The following is an 18,840-nucleotide window of genomic DNA, read 5'->3' as shown; positions in this document are numbered from 1 at the left end:
CTGCCCCAGCCATGAACACTACTTTGGTATCGTTTTATTTTAAGGAGTGGGGGTACCACACCCAGCAGTACTCAGGGCTTACTCCAGGTGGGCCAGAGGGACCAGGAATTGAGGGGTCTGAGAATTGAACCTACGCAGGCAAGGCAAACTCCCTAACCACCGTACTATTCATTCTGGCCCCCATTTTCTATTATTGTCCCCAAGCTGACTGTGGCTCCTAAAACTCTAATCCTAGCTCTGTTGCCCATGCGGTCCTGCTGACTTATTCCCCATATATCTGCGACTCACCTAATTTTCTGCATCTCCAACCACATAGGCACATCCTCTGGTAGATAAGCCAATGCCATGTGCCCAATGTTTATATACCTCACCTGCTATTTGTATTTCTCTAAGAATCGACTTTACTGCTAAAGATCTGGAGTAAATAAAATCACCAACTTACTTAAATTCTTCTTGTTTTTGTTTCTTGTAGTCTTGTCTGTATTTCGTAAAGGCATCAAATAAATGATAAATTATTTCAGCACTAAAAATTCTAACTCCTAAACTGTCAGCCATTTCTTGTGCATCCCGTTCGATTCTCACATCAAATGCCAAAATTACTGCGTATCTGAAAGTTTAAATACATCATAGATCATTTCATGAAAAACAGATATTTGTAAAAGAAATTACTTTGTAAAAGAAATTACTTACTGAGGGTCATGTTCCAACATCACTGAGGCCTTCATAACATCTTTTTTATGGACTGGGCCAATATTAATTCCTGCATACTGTAAAAAGGATGTTTATCTTTAATTGTTTGTATCAACTGACACTGCCACAAATGATCTGTGGAGTTGGGTAGGATTACTTACGGGCACTTCCGATGTTTTCAAAAATTCAAGCAAAGCTTCCAAGGATCCCAGTGTAGATGCCTGGACATAGACCCCTTTTTCTTCTAATTTGATGGCATTAAGAGTCTGCTTTAACTCATGTATCAATTCATCCTTGAGAAGAAATATTTGCCACAGTCACAAACACATCAGCAGCAGCCTAGAATTAGACTGTTTCCTCCCTTTGACTAAATACTCCTTTGAAAACATGAAATCAAAGCTAGGAAAGACCAGGCTAACAATGTGCACTCGAATAAAGAAGAAAATGCAAGAACCATATTGTAGTTATGAAATATTCAATTTCTGTCCCATTTGGCAAACAGTAGATGGCTGAGTAGAAAAGTACAAAATACTGCATAAATTTTGCTTACTCAAAGAAACTAGGCGTATGAAATATTCTATCTCATGGTCTCAAGAAGGCCTGCCTATCCTCCGTCAGTATTTCTCTGTAAATAGATTTTGACTTAGATAAAACCACCATATCAATGTTAATTGAAATGCAAAAGTCCAAATTCTACTTCAGGTTGACTTTTTGTTACTGGCCCTAAAGAGGCCAATTTCCTAAGGACAGTAATCTAGTGCTATTCAAAAAAAAACAATGGCAACTCTGATAAATATCATTAGGATCTTTGTTAGTATCATTAAAATCTTTTCTGAACAAATGAACTGGCTCAAAGTTGGCTTCTGTGAAACTAGAACGTCTTGTGAAACTTGTGGTCTTGGTTGGTATCTGCCATAGCTTTACATTCCCTACCACATCCATATCAAAAAAAGACACTAGTATTTTAAATTCATAAGCACAGATCCAATACAGCTGCCTGCCAACAGAAGACCAAGATTTTACTGCTAACAAGGAAAATTCAATGGGCAAATTAGTTTCCTAATAATGATACTTTCCCCAATGTAGAAGGCTCTGATAGATTAAAATGAAGCAAGCAGCAAAGAGCACTGTCTCCAAACCTGCTGCATTCATTTCTGAGTGACTGAAGTGTCCAAATAAATGGTGCCCGATTTATTTCCTGTAACTTATAGGGAGACCTATAGATAGAGCGGAACTGAAACTGCTTTGGTAAGAAAAAGGCAAACATTAAGATAACTTACTTTAAGAACTGGAATTTCATCTTCTTTATATGCCACAAGGAGTGGTAAACCAGCCAATGTTTTCTCCAGATCTTTTCCAAGAATCTTTACTCCCTGAGCTGCTTCTACTTCTTTGTGCTTTTCGTACTGATTCTACAGATTAAAACATGTGTTACCACCTTTAATTGAAAAGTATTAACATAAGAGATAATATAAAAATATTTTCATGAACTTGGGATAGGGAAGAATTTCTTAGAGACACACACACAAAAAAATGAAAGATTATTCATTTCAACATTAATATGAAACAGTTGTTTCTCAAGATACCATAGACAAGTATGTAGTAAAAGATGCTGCAGTACACACAAACCAAGAGCCCATCCTGATTGTATGAACAACTCCCCTAAATCTGTAAGAATGATACATAATGTCAGAGGACAGAAGCATTTCACAAAGGAGACCATTTAAATGCACCATAAAATAATGATTAACCATATTTTAATCATGCAAGTACAAAGTAAAGCAGCAATGAATCACATCAGAATGGTAAATTTTTATTCTGAAGGCATCAAACAATGTGAAATAATGCAAACTGAAAAGTTGCAGTTGCAAGTGTAACAGTACACTCCGTAAAAACAATGTGACCTTGTTTAGTAAAACTGGAGCTAAGCTTAAGTAATGATTCAGCTTATTTACTTCACAGTATCACTGGCATGTCCTTGCTCGAGCGGGCACCAGTAATGTCTCCAAGTGAGACTTGTTACTGTTTTTTGGCGTATCGAATACGCCACAAGTAGCTTGCCAGACTCTGCTGGGCGGGTGAGATACTCTTAGTAGCTTCCCAGGCTCTCTGAGAGGGATCAAGGAATAGAACACGGGTCGGCTGCATGCAAAGCAAACGCCCTACCTGCTGTGCTATTGCTCCAGCCCTCTACTTCACAGTAGAGGATTTTTATACTAAAAAAATAGTATAACTATGCCAGGAGATAATAAATAAATGAATATAGCAATAAGATTGTTAATAACAGCAAACGTTTTTTAAAAACTGGGCAGAGGTTACACTTCCTATGAACAGAACAGATAACCATGACAATCATGCACAAAAATAGCTATAAACATCCACCAGCAAGGTTAACTCTAAAAAAACATGTTTTTTGGCCAAAACCAGATGCAAAGGGAATGACTCTATATACATATTTATTTTCAAAAGTACTCAAAAGTATTTTTTTTTAAACAATGGTATCAACTACTATCATTAAACTGTAGAAAGCATGGTTAACTTCTAGGGAGGAGAAGAGAGGAACTCTAGGACCAGGCCCAGTGATACTTACCTGGTAGAGCAGACATGATACTTTGGTGGTCAGGCCCAGTGGTACCTGGGGGGCCAGGGGCCATGTAGTATTGGGGACTGAACTAAAGGTTTGTATGTATGTGCTCTACTACTTAAAATATCTCCCTGTCCTCCACGTTCCAGTTTTTGATCTGGCTGTGTTAGTCTACATTTTTTGTTTTGTCGTCACACCCAGTCAGTGGTGCTCAGGGCTTACTCCTGGCAGGTTAGGAACCATATAGTGTTCTGTTCTGGGGATCTATCTCAGGTCGGCTGCAAGCAAGTCAAGTGTCCTGTCTGCTATACTATTACTTTCGACCCCAAAGTATTCTAAATTTTGCATACCTCACCGCACAAAAGTTTTACTTCACAATAAACATAGGGCTGGAGTGATCGTACGGTGATTAAAGCAACTATTGCCTTGCATTCAACCTGTCCTGTCCTAGTTCTATCCCCAGCACTGCATTCAGTCCCTCAACAGTTAGGGAGAGACCCTTGAGCACAGAGCTAGGAATATGCTCTGAGTAATACCAGTTGTGACCCCAAAACGAAAACAAAAGGAAAAACAAAACAATAAAAAGTATTAATGAAATACTAGTTACCAATGAAGAAACAAAATTATCTATTTAAATTTAAAAACATACAAGTTTAGTTGGCAAATAGGATTTTTCACACATCTCAACTCTAATAAAGACTCTTCCTCTATGACAACTAAAATAAAACCAGGGGTGTGAAGGACTTTTGTGTGGGACTTCAGCAACTCTGGAAAGGAAGTGAAACTTCTAAACCCTGTCCAAGTCCCAATGTCGACCAAGTTACGGAGCACCGTGGCTTACCTTCACTCGCAATTCCTTCATAGGAGGAGGTAAGAGAAGGCCTCGGATCTGAGTTACGATGGGCCCTTCAACCCCAGGCACAATGATTGTATCTCCTTCCTTCAAACGCCCATTGATCAGTATCACATCTATGGTGGTGCCCATTCCTGGGAGAGCCTTCACCTAAGGAAACAGGTATAAACAGTCAAATACATCACAATGCACTGAAGTGATCGAGGTCAAAAATGGTAAATATTCCTAAAAACTGGTTTTTAAAAAATGAAAAGACTGAGAAACTGCCATTACCTCCATGACCTGTGCTCTGAGCTCCTCACAATGTGCAAGCCTCTTGCTCAACATTGTCTGAGTCAACTCGACAAGAAGGTAGATGAGACTTCCCATGCCGTCCCCAGTGTGAGCAGAGGTAGGTACCAAGGACACAAAAGTGCGGGGATCTTTATTCTCATAAAACAGAGCTGCATTCAAGCCCTAAAAAGACAAAATGCAAAACTCAAAAGCCAACCCATGAGTGGAGAAAAGACTAACTAGAACCAAGATTTTATAAATGGCTAATCATGCTGAAATACCTCAGAAACATCATTAAAAATATCACGCACATGGAAAACAAATTATCAAATGCTTCCTTTTCAGCAGGTCCGACTTTAGGGGGGGGAGAAACTCCAAACAATAATAGTGAGTTTTTTTGTTGAAATATTGAATGTAATAATCAAAGTAAAGAGAAAGTAAAGTGGAATTTATCAGCTACATAGGCGGGGTGGGGGGCTGAGGGGTGAGGGGTTGGGAGGAGATATACTGTGATACTTGGTGGTGGAATATGTGCACTGGTGAAGGCATGGGTATTTGAGCACTGTATAACTGAGACTTAAACCTGAAAGCTTTGTAACTTTCCACATGGTGATTCAATAAATTGAATGGGAACAGTTTAAAAAAAAAATTCACGCACAATCTGAATTCATAGCAAAGTCCATATTACTTTTTTTATTACAGAAAAGTAGTTTCTTTTGAAGTCAACTCTTTTTAAATTTCAACAAAGATTAATCTTTGTAATGTCAGTGATATTAGAAATGAAACTATGGGAAAAGAATGGTAATTTGAGGAACAGAACAACATTAATGAAAATACTGTCATTAAATAGACAATGAAATAAAAGGAAATACAGGATCTTAATAACACAAGGGAAAGCTTCCTTACCTGCTGTGCAAATTCCACAATAATAGCCTTTGCTCTTTCCTCAAATTCATCTTTTGTATTCTTTTTCTGCTTTTTTAAAGTAGCAGCCACATCAGAATCAGGACTCTTTTTCCAATCATACAATCTATCAATCTGGAAAAGTGTTTTCATAATAAACATCTTAAAATCATTACAGACATTTAGGGATTTAAGCTTTGGAAAATTCCTACTGTATCTATCCAAAAGAGTATCCAGTTTATTTTAATGTACCAAAATGTATTCTAATACCTTGCACCCCTTAAATCAGCAGCTGCTGCACACATGAGTAGTTAGTCTCCAACAATTCACAGGGACCCTAGACCACTAATCTAGGTGTCAGAAATCAGAGATGGTTTTGGTCAAGCAGAAAACAGGAACAAGGGGTGATTACCACAAATGCCATCATCAGAGAAACTCTATCCACAACCCCCAAGACCCCTATCTCAAAGAGTATCATTGCTACAATTTTAAATCATTACCACAATCAATATTAAATTTGCTTAGTAAATTAAACAACTCCTTCCAATTTCAAAAGTGTACGGGTATGAGAGGGATCTGACTGAAATCACGATCACATCCCAGTGACTGCCAGAACGACTGAGCCAACAGGTGTCCACTCCAACATCCTTCCCAGAGTTTTGTGTACTGCCCAGATAGAGTCTAGTTCAATTCTACACTAACAAAATGCTTAACTAAGCTAAATTAAATTTTATGGTGACTTTAGTTGTATTTTATTTGAGGTCAATGCTCAGGGGTTATTTCTGGCTCGGCACGCAGAAATTACTCTTGGTGGTGCTCGTGACACCATATGTGCAAGGCAGTGCCTGACCTGCTGTACCATCTTACCCGAAACTGTTGAGTGATTTTACTAGTCAGTCCATTTCTACATAAACTCCTTCAGAAAATGAAGCAAGTAATACTTTTCAACTTATTAGGTCAACACTGCTCTATTAAAATCAGACAAAAAAAATTAGAGAAAACTATACACTAAGATCACTATAAGACAGATCAAATAATCTTAAAATATAAGCAAATCAAATCCAGCCAGAAAGGAAGCGGGATTTATAGCAGAAACAGTTTTTTTTTTAAATTTAGTCTCATTTTATGTTTTTTTTATCCGACAAATGAGCCCAATCATTCTGTCTATCCCTCTCCTTCATTTTCACTCAAAATGATACTCTCCATTCTATCCACTTATAAGTAAATTTCACAATTTCATTTTTCCTAACAGCTGCACAGTATTCGATTGTGTAGCTGTACCATAGGTTCTTTAACCAGTCATCTGTTCTCAGGCTCTTGGGTTATTGCCTCAAGTGCTGAAGGAGAAGGCAGTTGAGACAGAGAAGGAACCACTTTGATAGATAGTTGGAAATGATCACTCTGGGTAATAACTGCATGCTGAAAATAGATTAAGGAACAAAAGGGGGAGGGAGAGAGAGGGAGAGGAGAAAGAGAGGGGGTGACAGACAGAGAGAGGGAGAGAGAGGAGACAGGTGGAGGGAAAGGAGAGGGAGAGAGGAGAGCAAGAGAGAGGAGAAAGTGAGAGGGGGACAGAGGGAAAGGAGATGGAAGAGAGGGGATAGGAAAGAGGGAGTAAAGAGAGCATCTGACACAGAGACAAGCTCATGGGAGGGAAACTGGGGATATTCATAGTCCTGAAACCAGTTTTGCAAGAAACTTTAAAGAAGTTTCTTTAAAGGACAAGGCAAACTTCTCAGCACTTGGCACAGAGTACCATATTCACTTATTAAGTATTTAAGTGTCAGAAATTCTAAATGGATTCGTTAAGGTTTGGTTACTCCTAGCTTGCTAAGGGACTTTACATTTTTTTAAATATAAATTAACATCTGACTTATAAACTGTTCTATATCTGATTAGTTTTTTTTTACACCCAGAGATTTTATTATAATCTTGGTTAACGCAGATACATAAACAGTAAACACTATTTTCTAACATAGAGTCAAATACACTTAGGCTAAAAAGACACTTTATAGGTCTACTCAGATTTTCTCCTCAAAATGTCAGTAATTTGGGGGCTGGAGCAATAGCACAGAAGGTAGGGCATTTGCCTTGCATGCGGCCAACCCAAGTTCGATTCCCAGCATCCCATTTGGTTCCCCAAGCACCACCGGGGTAATTCCTGAGTGCAGAGATCCAGGAGTGACCACTGTGCATCTCCAGGTGTGACCCAAACAGCAAAAAAAAAAAAAACAAACCTGTAATTCTCCTCTTACTAAATTTTAACTTGTAAGATTTATCTATTTCAACATAAATTTTTAAATATATTGGCACAAAAGTATTCCTCTTTGAAAACAAGATATGTAGTTTTATGATTTTATTAGTTTAGCCATAGGCATGCATGTGTGTGTGTGCCCCATGTGCATGTGGGGGGGGTGTCAAAACCTCTACAATAAATAAAAAAACATAGTAAGGAAATGACTGACATATAATCAAAATCAAAGTTGGAGGTTTTGTCTATAGAACTGAGTTTACATAAGGGAGGGCCTGAGAGGAGCAGCCTAGGAGGGGCCCTTGGAACCATGGAGGGAAGTGAATCCTCTGCTTATGGCGGGATATTGGAAGGATGTATGAAAGGAAAGTATAACTAGTAGTATTATAAATCCTGGTACCTTCATAAAAATGATTTTTAAAAGTGTCTACACGAATACTTGTGTCTACACAAATACTTGTCTAGAAATGTTCATGGTTGCTTCATTAGTAATCTAAAACTATAATCAGGGCCAGAAAGGTAATACACAGGGTCATGCCGGACCTGGGCTTGATCCCTGAGACCCCATATGACTCGATAAGCACTACCAGGAGTGATTCCTGAGCAGTGCCACTGGAAATTGTTTCCCCACTCCGCTTCAAAAAATAGACTCAGTTCAAATGTCCTCAAAAGATACAAGGAGATAAAGTATAATTTATCCAAATACTACTTAGCTATTTAATTCCATTAATAAAACACTATAAAACGTTGTGACAGGGGCTGGAGAGATAGCACAGCGGGTAGGGCGTTTGCCTTGCATGCGGCCGACCCGGGTTCAAATCCCAGCATCCCATATGGTCCCTTGAGAACGGCCAGGGGTAATTCCTGAGTGCAGAGCCAGGAGTAACCCCTGTGCATCGGCAGGTGTGACCCAAAAAGAAAAAAAAAAAAAAAAAAAAAAGTTGTGACAGCAAGACCAGTCTGAGGTCAGACAGGAGCATTGTACAATGGTGAGTACTTGTCCTGCATGTGGCCTACCTCAAGTTCCATCCTTGGCATCCCTTACGGTTCAGTCCACCAGGATGAATTCCTGAGTGCAGAGCCAGGAAGAACCCCTGAGCATCGCCGGGTGTGGTCCAAAATTAAAAAGGGGGGGGGTGGGACGTGGGGGACATTCTGGGAATACAGCAATGATTTATATGCTAAATGGTGATTTTGTATAAACATGTCAAAATAAACTGAGCCCAAGAGATAGTTCTAGGGTTAGAATGCTTTGCATTTGAAGGCCTGGGTTTGATGCCTTGGCAGTCACACCTCACGGTTCCCCAGGACACTGCAGGGAGGGACTCCCAAGCAGCAAGCCAACGTAGCCCATGAACATCAAAGAAATAGACTGAATTGTATATTTGAGATGAGTGCCTTTAAAATTCAAAGTCACTTAATTTTTCAATCACAAACTATAAAGAAGCTAAATGCATTTCAGAGTGAAATGTTTAAGGTACACTTACCTTATTGAGTGCAACAATGAAGGGACACTTTTTAGATTTCAGAAGGTTAATAGATTCAATTGTCTGAGGTTCCAAACCATGCATAATATCAACAACTAGAATAGCAATATCACAAAGAGAGCTTCCTCTATTTCTCAGATTACTGTTGAAAAGAGAAAAAAAGATGAATAAAAACATCATACTTTAAATAAAACTTAAATACTTGAAAAGCACGATTAGTCCTTAACTTGACAAATGAATGCTTTTCTTACAGTGAGTTGACATAAATGGGGCAAGTTAGTTCCAGAAGTCACTCGAATGTTTCTGCAATTTAACTGACAACATTTTTTGCACTGAGAAATATGACCAAAGGGGGAAAAAGTGAAACTCTACCCGAAGTGGCTTTCATAGGCAATAGACCAATTATAAAAAAGAATTTATTTTTCAAAGTAGGAATCACTTGTCTTTACAAAATGGAAGTATCCAAATAAATACTAATATTAAAGTACTATGATGTAGGTGAGGATCAGTAATTATAAGAAACCATAACTCTTAAATACCCTAAAACTAATCAGACCTATTTAAGTCACTGAATTTTAGACAGATTTCAAGCAGTTTGCTTGATGACAAAAAAAAAAAATCTAACTGCTCTTACCTGAAAGATTCATGCCCCGGAGTATCAATTATCAACATTCCTGGAATCCGTACATTTTCTCTATCAAACTAGAAAAGATAGTAAAGAACTTTAAAAAAAAAAATCTTTATAGAACACTGCCACATCCAAAAAAAAAGAACACTGCCACATCAAAATTCAAAGATTTCACCCTTTTCCAAATGAAGTTTTAAAACATATCGGTAAGTCAACTAGAGTAGCACAGCAAATAGAATTTTCAGTATCATCCGAAGTATCAAAAAAACACAATTAATTGTCTAGACAAAAGTATATAAACATTAAAACATGACAGACATTATTTTTTAAACCTAAAAAGCAAGAATTCTCTCAGACACATAAAATTACTTTCCATGCCTATATTTTTTGACAAATACTCAAATAATTTTTCAATTTTATTACCTGACCCTGTCAAAATGACTCATGCAAAATATTTAAAATTCTTATTATATTTTATTATATTAAATCAACATTAAACACAATTATGATTTTTACTTTAGTGTCTAGAATAAAAACAATACAATTATCATATATTTAATAGATTTAATACAGGACTAATAAAAACAAGTTTTTAAAGTATCTTCTAAAATAATAATTTTAAATTTCATAAATTTATAAATAAATTTTAAATTTTATTTATAAATAAAAAATTTTAATTTGGCAACTGGCGTAAAATTCCTCTAACACAAAGAAATACTCAATTTTTAAAAAGTTATAACAATATATTTGAAGAATTGTACTTTAAGAAAACTTGAAAAAAAAAGACTAAACCAAACACTGAAATGGAACACCACATAACTGGAAAACTGACCCAAAACAGCCAGCATTAAGATAAAAAAAAAAAAAAGAAATCCAACTTACTCCCCACCTCCCCACCCCCTGGAGAAAAAGGCCACATCCAGCAGTCTTTGGCATCTGTGCTTGGGGCTGCTCCTAATGGAGCTCAGAGAACCATGTAGTGCAGGGGATCAACCAGGCCGCCTGCACGCAGAAGCATGCTTTAGATGCACCCTGCCCTTTGAGCCACTTCTCTATGCCCTATGTTACTTTTCAAGAGGCTGAAATTAGCTTCCTATCATACCTGAAAGGCAACTATTTATGTGAGAAAAAAAAGAAAAAGAAGAGTTCTCATTTTATATGCTTGAAATGTGAACGAAGGATTTATACACAGACATCACTATCACTGTATCACTGTTGTTCTGTTGCTCATCGATTTGCTCGAGCAGGCACCAGTTGGAGACTTGTTGTCACTGTTTTTGGCATATCGAATACGCCACGGGTAGCTTGCCAGGCTCTGCCATGTGGGCGAGATACTCTTGGTAGCTTGCTGGGCTCTCCGAGAGGGGCGGAGGAATTGAACCCGGGCCAGCTGCATGCAAGGTGAATGCCCTACCTGCTGTGGTATCGCTCCTGCTTACAGACATAAGTAAATACCATAAAAAACACTTAAGTATTCAAAGGACTCTATAAATATCATTCCCTATATTCCTTCTTTAGAGATCTACCAGAAAATAAGCCTTATAAAATATGAACAAAAATTTTTAAAAAATACAAACAAGAAAAAAGGAACAAAGTAATGTCAGGAGAAAACATCAACACACATCACAAAAACACTCACAAATTCAACAGCAACAGAAAAATTAAAGAGACAAGCTCAGAGACCATTCTACATACAAAACTAAGATGATAAAAGATATAAGAATGTATTAGTATATGCTCTATCTGTGAAAATTTCTTGTTTCTCATTTCCAAGTTAACTACTTGCGCCTGCAGTGTGGTAAGTAGGTAATTATTTATTAGGCCCAGTTTCAGGGCTGGAGCAGATTATGTATAACATGAGCCTGGAACATCCTACTATATCAGATGCATGAACTCAATCAAAAACCAATGAGAGTATGAGAATTTTAGCAAAGAGATTCAGAAGCAAAACACAGAACAAAATAAGTAAAAAGGATTAAGGAGTAAGTATATTTAAATCATGAGTCCATAACACAAAACTGTAACAAATCAGTTGCTCTAGCCAAGGTCAAAGAGATAATGGAATGAACTGAGCCAATATTCAGTGTTGGAAGCCTGGGTTTGACTGTCAGCACTCAGTCCCCCCACCCCCGCAGCACCAAGAATGAACCTCAAACCATAGCCAAGAGAAGACCCTGAACATCAGCTGGTGTCGCCCCGAAACAACAAAAAATTTTAACTAAAATTAAAATAAAAGCTGGCAAATAAAGTATCAAGTATTCTGGCTTTCCTATGCAAACAAAATACATACAAAATAACATACATACATACATACCTATACATAAAATATAACCAAACAGATAACATAGACTTTATTAAAGTAATGCAATAGGGCCAAAAGGATAGTACAGTGGGCAGGGTGCTTGCCTTTCATGCAGCAGACCCAAGTACATTCCCTGGCACCCTGTATCCCTTCCCCACTCCAAGACCCCCCCTGCCTCCCAGCACAGAACCAGGACTAAGACCTGAATACCACTGGGTGTGACCCAATAACAAAACCAAAAAACCCAATAAATAAAGATGGATAATAGAATTGGGAGTATTAGAAGAAAGATATTACTTTAAAAGTTACTCCTGGGCTAGAGATGGCTAGATGGGCTGAGCATGTATGAAACATGTTTTGCAAGCAGAGATCAAAGTTCAGTCCCTGCATATTGTCTTCCAAGAACTGCCAGAAAACCCCCCCAGCACAGAGCTGAAGTAACTTTTGAATACAACTGGGTAACAGCCAAAAAACAAGACCCCTCCAAAAAGGTGTTCGAGTGAAGAAGGCGGTTTGACTGAAAAGCAGCATTGCTGGTTTTTGAGGAAACCAGCAAGGTTTTGTCACTTAACATGGTTGACATAAAAGGTGTTTGCTTCATAACGATGTATTACGCTTCCATATTAATCCTTTTTGCATTACCTTAAGCATAAACAATTTATAGCCAAAGTAGAAAAAGAAAAGGAAGATAAGGAAAATGCAATCAATTAAAAGTGGGGAGGGATCAAAGTATTTTGGGCTTCTTGTTTTGTACTGGGGCCACTCATGGCTCTTTCAGGGATCCCTCCTGGCAGGCTCAGGGAACCATATGCAATAACCGGAATTGAACCCAGGTAGGCTTCATGCAAAGCAAATGCCCTATCTGCTGTATTCTTTGTCCCAAGGGAACAGATTTCTTTTAAACAGAGATCTATGGAAAAAAGTATTAAATATAAAAAGAACTGACAAATTTCAAAATGATGACTGCCTCTTGGAGTAAGAAGGAAGAAAGCAGCATATGAAAGCTCCTACAGGGGCTGGAGCATAGCACAGCAGGTAGGGCGCTTGCCTTGCACGCAGCCGACCCGGGTTCGATTCCTAGCATCCCATATGGTCCCCTGAGCACCGCCAGGGATAACTCCTGAGTCCTGAGTGCAAAGCCAGGAGTGACCCCTGTGCATCATCGGGTGTGAACCCCCTCCCCTCCAAAAAAACGCAAAAAAAAAAAAAAAAGGGGGAAAAAGAAAGCTCCTACAACTACTGATGTTGTATCTCTCAAATAACAAGGTCTGAGACAAACTCGGTCTAATTAGACAGGCGAATTATGAATGTTCATGTGAATGAAGCCAATTAGACCTAATAGATACAGAACTCGTTTCCTTGATCAACATCGTTTGTATCTTAGCTTTTGATAGACATCAGGAGCTAAAACACAGTGTACTCACATTTTTAATCATCTTAGTCTGTTCATTAATAGCTTCAAGAGGAACATTGGTAGCCCCAATCTGCTGTGTGATACCACCTGCTTCACCATCTTGTACATGTGTGTGTCGAAGCTGAGACAAGAGAACACAATTTTGAAATGCAAAAAGCAAAAGCAAAAAGTAGCAACATTTACTATAAAAGTACCGCTTATATATAACATAGCTATCTAGTATCAATCTAAAAGGTATCATTCAATAATGAATTTTAAATATACTACTTAAACTGTATCAATGCATACAGCAGTTACTTACTTTATCTAGAATTTTTGTCTTTCCTGTGTCCACATGTCCAAGAACACAGATGACAGGGGCTCTCAGTTTTTCTGTATTTACATTTTTACTATGTTCAAGTCGCCGTTTCTAGGGATAAGAAATTTTTTTTAATCACAAAATGAAATACTATTTCAAATTTTATCATCATTTTTCTTTAAATTATTTTTGTCTTGGCAAGGAAATGCTTAACATGTATTGCACATATTTATTGATTTAACTACATAATTTAATTTTAGAATGTAAACTTAATCTAATTCCAGAAACAGTATCAGAAAAGGAAAGCATTTTAGAGTAGATTTCAAGTAGCAGTGTTAAAAATGATTAAAAAGGGTATAGAGAGGGCAGGAAATTAGCTCAAGAGACTGAAGCTTGTGCTTTGCATGCTGGAATCCTGGATTCAATCCCTAGAACCACACACTGTGGCACCTCAAAAAGCAAAAAAGAATGGTGCAGAGATAAATTAAAGTTTCTGAACACATACAAGGGTGACTAATTTAATGGAATATAAAGAAAACCAAAGGACTTATTTTGTCATATTACATAAAATGGCCTCTATGCCATATGATATAAACTATAATTTTCAAACACTCATTGGAACCGTAGAAAATTTTATTTCAAAACTAGTTACAGAATTTTGTAAGAAATTTCAACTAAGAAAGGGCTCATTGAAGATCCAAACCACAATTCTCTACCCTCTGAAAGCTACTTGTAATATCCCACTAAGCATGAGAGAGCCTGTCCTTGCCTGAATAATTACTCTACCATTTTCATAAATACTTTTAGCTTTCTAAGACCAAATCAGGGGCTCAGGGATAGCTCAGTGGCAGTGAGTGCCTGTTTTGTTCAACACCCCGTGCTGTACACCTGTACCAAGTAAGGTGCCAGCATATCTGTTGTCTGGGAACCCTGGCACTGGTACTACAAACAGTTGTGCACAAACAAAGCAATGAAGGTGTGACCTGGGGAGCATCACAATTTAAAAAACACGCAGGCCTGGCAGTGGAAAGTTGAGCACCAAAACCAGACTGTGTGTCCTCTGACAAACAATACAACCAAAGGTGTTTATGAGGCCCCATCAGCACAACAAGGGTATGGAAAGGAGGAGGGGAAATGTGCCAGAAGTTCTCTGAAACAACTTTTCAAGCTAAGTGAGACAAAATCTTCAACACTCTGAAAAAAAAAAAAAGTCACCATAAAAAAAGTTTCTTCACAACAAAGAAGCAGATGGCAAAAAAAGTCAACATTTCCAGGGCTGGAAAAAAATCTCAATTTATAGTAGATCTTCTTAGTTCTTTAAATACTCGAGAAATTTTCACTCACCAGACTTTATGAAAGGAAAAGATAAGCAAGATATATAAATAGTAAAAAATTCTTTTGAAAAATTTAAATGATTTAGAAGATAAAAAGTTAAAATATTTTAGTTTTAAAACAGTTTGCATGCTAACAAGTAGTTATTCATGTGTATTTATGCTAAGCTGACAAAATTACACAGTTGTAACTTTGAAATCTTGTGGTCTACCGATTAAACAGAACAGAAAAATACAATAGCTGGGTAGATATTTAAACTTTATGAAACCTCACTGACCAATCAAATTAAATACTTAAGTTATAAGATGCCTTAATATTGAGTATTAAGTAGGTGTATTAAAGTATCACATATTAAATATGTGAGTATTAGTGTTACATTATAGTCTTATAAATAAAGTACATATACTCGGAGTATTCATGCACATCATTAAATTAACAAAAACAAAGTAAAACAAAAATAAAAATCGATGAAAACAGTCACCATTCTAATCTGGTAAGGAGTGAGGTTGCTGGGTGAGATCAGACTCACAGACCTATTATTTTTGTAGTGTCTCAGCACTATAAAATCTGAACGATACTATCTACATACTTTAGCTGTAAGTATGAGAATCTTGATGACAGAGATGTGAGTGAAGAGAAAGAAATTATAACTACCTCAATCCTTCGCTTTGCTTTGTCATAAGCCCTTTCTTCTTTGGTTCGATCATCGTCAGAGTCATACTCAGATTCTGAGCTAATCTCTTTACTTGGCTTTTTGTCTAATGTTTTCCCCAAATCCTTTTCATCTGAAACTTTGTCATCCTCTTCATCACCTTCACTGCCTTCACTTTCTCCTTCCTCTTCCTCTTCCTCTTCACTCTCTTCTTCTTCCTCCTCTTCTTCCTCCTCCTCCTCCTCTTCCTCCTCTTCAGGGTTTTCTTTTACTTCTATATGTACAGTGTTTCCTTCTTTCAGAAAAACAAATTTTAAAATAAAGTTTAAAGTGAAAGGATGGCTTTAATCCTTGTACTATCTCTCTGACCTATTAAGTCATTTCAAATTTTGGTTTATAGCTTCAATACAGGGAAGCCCTTTAAAAATGGAAAAAGTGGTTTTTGTGACTGAAATCTCCAGACTTTCAGCAGTCAGGATGGGCTACCTCCTCCCACTTCCTGGTACTTCCAGAAGCCCTGGCAATCATGCCCATGAACCACCTCTGGTGTCATGGAAGCTCCTCTACTGGCCATAATCCAAAGACTCAAAAATAAATCTCAAGAGATCAAGAAGACTCAGAAGATTTTTCTCATGACCCACACATGGCAGAGTCTTCCTGGGCACTCTGGAATGGGACAGGTCAGTCCAGTGCCCACCTAAACAGAGCCCCCACAGCCAACTGCTCCCACATTCCAAAAAGGCCGGCATGCCCCCAGCCAGACTCCACTGCCTTAAGACCCAGCCTCACGTCTGGTGAAAAACTGAGGAATGCAGGTTAGTGACTGAGATCTCCAGGCTTTCGGTAGAATTAGGATAGGCTACTCATTCCCCTTCTCCCTGTACTTCCAGAAGCCAGGGCAGTCACACACAGTTCCCAAAGTCGCCACCCAGTTAAATATTTAACTTTCAGCTGTATCACCTCATTAAAATGTACAGACCTCCTCAAACTTTACAACACTGATAAACCAGTAGTAGCACACCAGATAAAGTAAAGTAGAAGACAACTAATCTCAAATAACAAAACATAAACACAGAAGGCTTAACTTATAACATCTTAGTGATCTCTTATACAAGTACTTAATGGTTTCATGGTGTGACACAACAATTTTCACTAACTTTCTTCCAAGGAAACTTTTTTTGATCATTTTGTTAGCAAATTATTGATAACAAGCAACATAAAATAAATTGCTGATTGCCTGCTAGGGGGGCAGGCTTAAGGGGTGCTTGGGAAAATTGGAGACAATAGTGGAGGGAAGATGCAATGGTGGTGGGATTGGAATTGAAATATTGAATGCCTATAATAAATCTGTAGCACTGTTGCAAGCAGCCAACCTGGGTTAGTGCAACAGTGCTACAATAATAAATCATCCAAAATAACTTTGTAAACCACAGTATTTATACAAAATGTAAGGGAAAATTTTACACATATAAGCTTTACTCCAAGTAAAGTCCAAAATATACTAACACAGATTTGTTTTAAAAGTTTTATTAACGACAGGTGAGACATGATTCTTACTATAATGAGACCCAAGTATAAAATAAAATTTAACGTAATATGTTTTGGATTCCAGAGTTGAAGATACACTATGTAAATTAAACAAGCACCTTATTTTATTATAAATGATTTTAACTTTCTTATTTACATAGATCAAAATCATATAGTAATCACTGTCTCTAAATGATTTATTTTCTGATCATTCTATTTGCCAGTTCTTAAAGTTTCACTGAAGTAAGATAAAGTAAATTTATGTGCCTAAGGTTTAAGTTGGCATCAGGAGAGAAACTGGTGATATCAGTGGAGAGATGGTTACACTGCATGGTGTTCGAACACTACATGCTTGATACAAATGTATAATGAACAACTTTGTAAATCATGGAGTTTAAAATAAAAATTTTCTAAAAAAGAAAAAAGAACAGAGAAGGAGCTGGAAAGACAGTACAGTAGGCAGGGAACTTGCCTTGAAATGGCTGACCCAGGTTCAATCCCCAGCCCACCAGAAGTGATCCCTGAGTACAGAGATAGGAATCAGCCTTAAGCACAACCAGGTGTGGACAAAAAACTTTTAAAAAAACATTAAAAAAAAACTACTTGAGAAAACTACTCATGCTAACAGATATGTTAGTTATGAACGTATGCTTTTAAGTTACTCACCTTTTTCTCTCTCCTCATCACTGGCCATAGCTTCCCAATCATCTAATCCAGCATCCTCAGTTTCTTCTTCCTCTTCTGTAAAAAAGTCAGACACATATAAATATCTATAATGAGACTTTTAGAAAAAAAAGTAGAACAATTAAAGATTTTGCGATGAATATATATGCAATTACTTTGAAGTCACAGATACTATGTTAAAATGTATTAAGTACTTAAAAAATTTTTAGCATTCTGAATATAACACATAAAGCCACCCAGATTTTATATCTGAGGTAATTAAAATATTAGAAATTCAGACACTGAACTGTTCCTATAGAAGTGGTCCCCAAATCTATTTGGTTTATAACCCCATGTAAGAAAACAACAAAAATTACAGTATTTATCTTAAAGAAAAAGAAAGAGAAATACTCTCCAAAATAGGCTGAATCCTCTTACTGGCTTAGTAAGTAGAAACTAATTTTACGCTGATTTTAAAATGTTATGGCTCTTACAAAGTTCTAAGTAAGGCCAGAGAGACGTTACAAAACTTAACACAGTGGTTGCCATGACCCTTGTTTGACTACAGGCACCAGATGTGGTCCACCAAAGTACCATGATTAGGCTTAGCCCCTGATTATCACTGGGCAGGATACAAAAAACAATTACAGAATATTTTGCAGGTTGCTTGTCTGTTTTTAGGCCATACTTGGTGATGCTCCTAGTAATTCTTGGCTCTACACTCAGGTATTTCTGCTGGCAGTGCTCAGGGGGTCATATTAAATGTCAGGGAGTGAACACAGAACCATTACATGCAAGGCAAGCACCCTACCCACAGTACTATTGCTCCTGCCCCAACAATTAAACTTTCTAATGAAAGTAACTAAAATTAGCTTCCAAAGAATTAAGGACTAGCTTAGAAAGAAACCAAAAATCTCTATTCTCTCAACCAAATATCTGATACTCAAAAAGGAACAGAACTATTCAACTTTTACTTGTATGTT

The 18,840-nt window shown here is 37.4% G+C and overlaps 1 protein-coding gene across 2 annotated transcripts in view; it reads right to left on the bottom strand.

Moving 5' to 3' along the window:
- The window catches only part of EIF5B (eukaryotic translation initiation factor 5B), a 53,867-nt gene that overhangs the window by 3,422 nt on the left and 31,605 nt on the right, over positions 1-18,840 (bottom strand). Inside the window, exons 9-21 of one of the 2 annotated variants that reach the window (XM_004615796.3) lie at positions 17,861-17,935; positions 15,670-15,962; positions 13,687-13,794; positions 13,396-13,506; positions 9,676-9,743; positions 9,042-9,183; positions 5,307-5,438; positions 4,401-4,583; positions 4,116-4,277; positions 1,971-2,102; positions 852-983; positions 691-767; positions 443-607 (exon numbers count right to left, since the gene is read on the bottom strand). In XM_004615796.3, coding sequence (XP_004615853.1) covers positions 443-607; positions 691-767; positions 852-983; positions 1,971-2,102; positions 4,116-4,277; positions 4,401-4,583; positions 5,307-5,438; positions 9,042-9,183; positions 9,676-9,743; positions 13,396-13,506; positions 13,687-13,794; positions 15,670-15,962; positions 17,861-17,935 — 1,780 coding nt within the window. The remainder of the gene's footprint in view (positions 1-442; positions 608-690; positions 768-851; positions 984-1,970; positions 2,103-4,115; positions 4,278-4,400; positions 4,584-5,306; positions 5,439-9,041; positions 9,184-9,675; positions 9,744-13,395; positions 13,507-13,686; positions 13,795-15,669; positions 15,963-17,860; positions 17,936-18,840) is intronic. The other variant, XM_055120099.1, reaches the window with a different exon arrangement.

The sequence above is a fragment of the Sorex araneus genome, chromosome X (assembly GCF_027595985.1).
Source record: "Sorex araneus isolate mSorAra2 chromosome X, mSorAra2.pri, whole genome shotgun sequence".
Taxonomy (NCBI): Eukaryota; Metazoa; Chordata; class Mammalia; order Eulipotyphla; family Soricidae; genus Sorex; species Sorex araneus.
The sequence above is the reverse complement of the archived record's forward strand: the minus strand, read 5'-3'. Positions and strand labels throughout refer to the sequence as shown.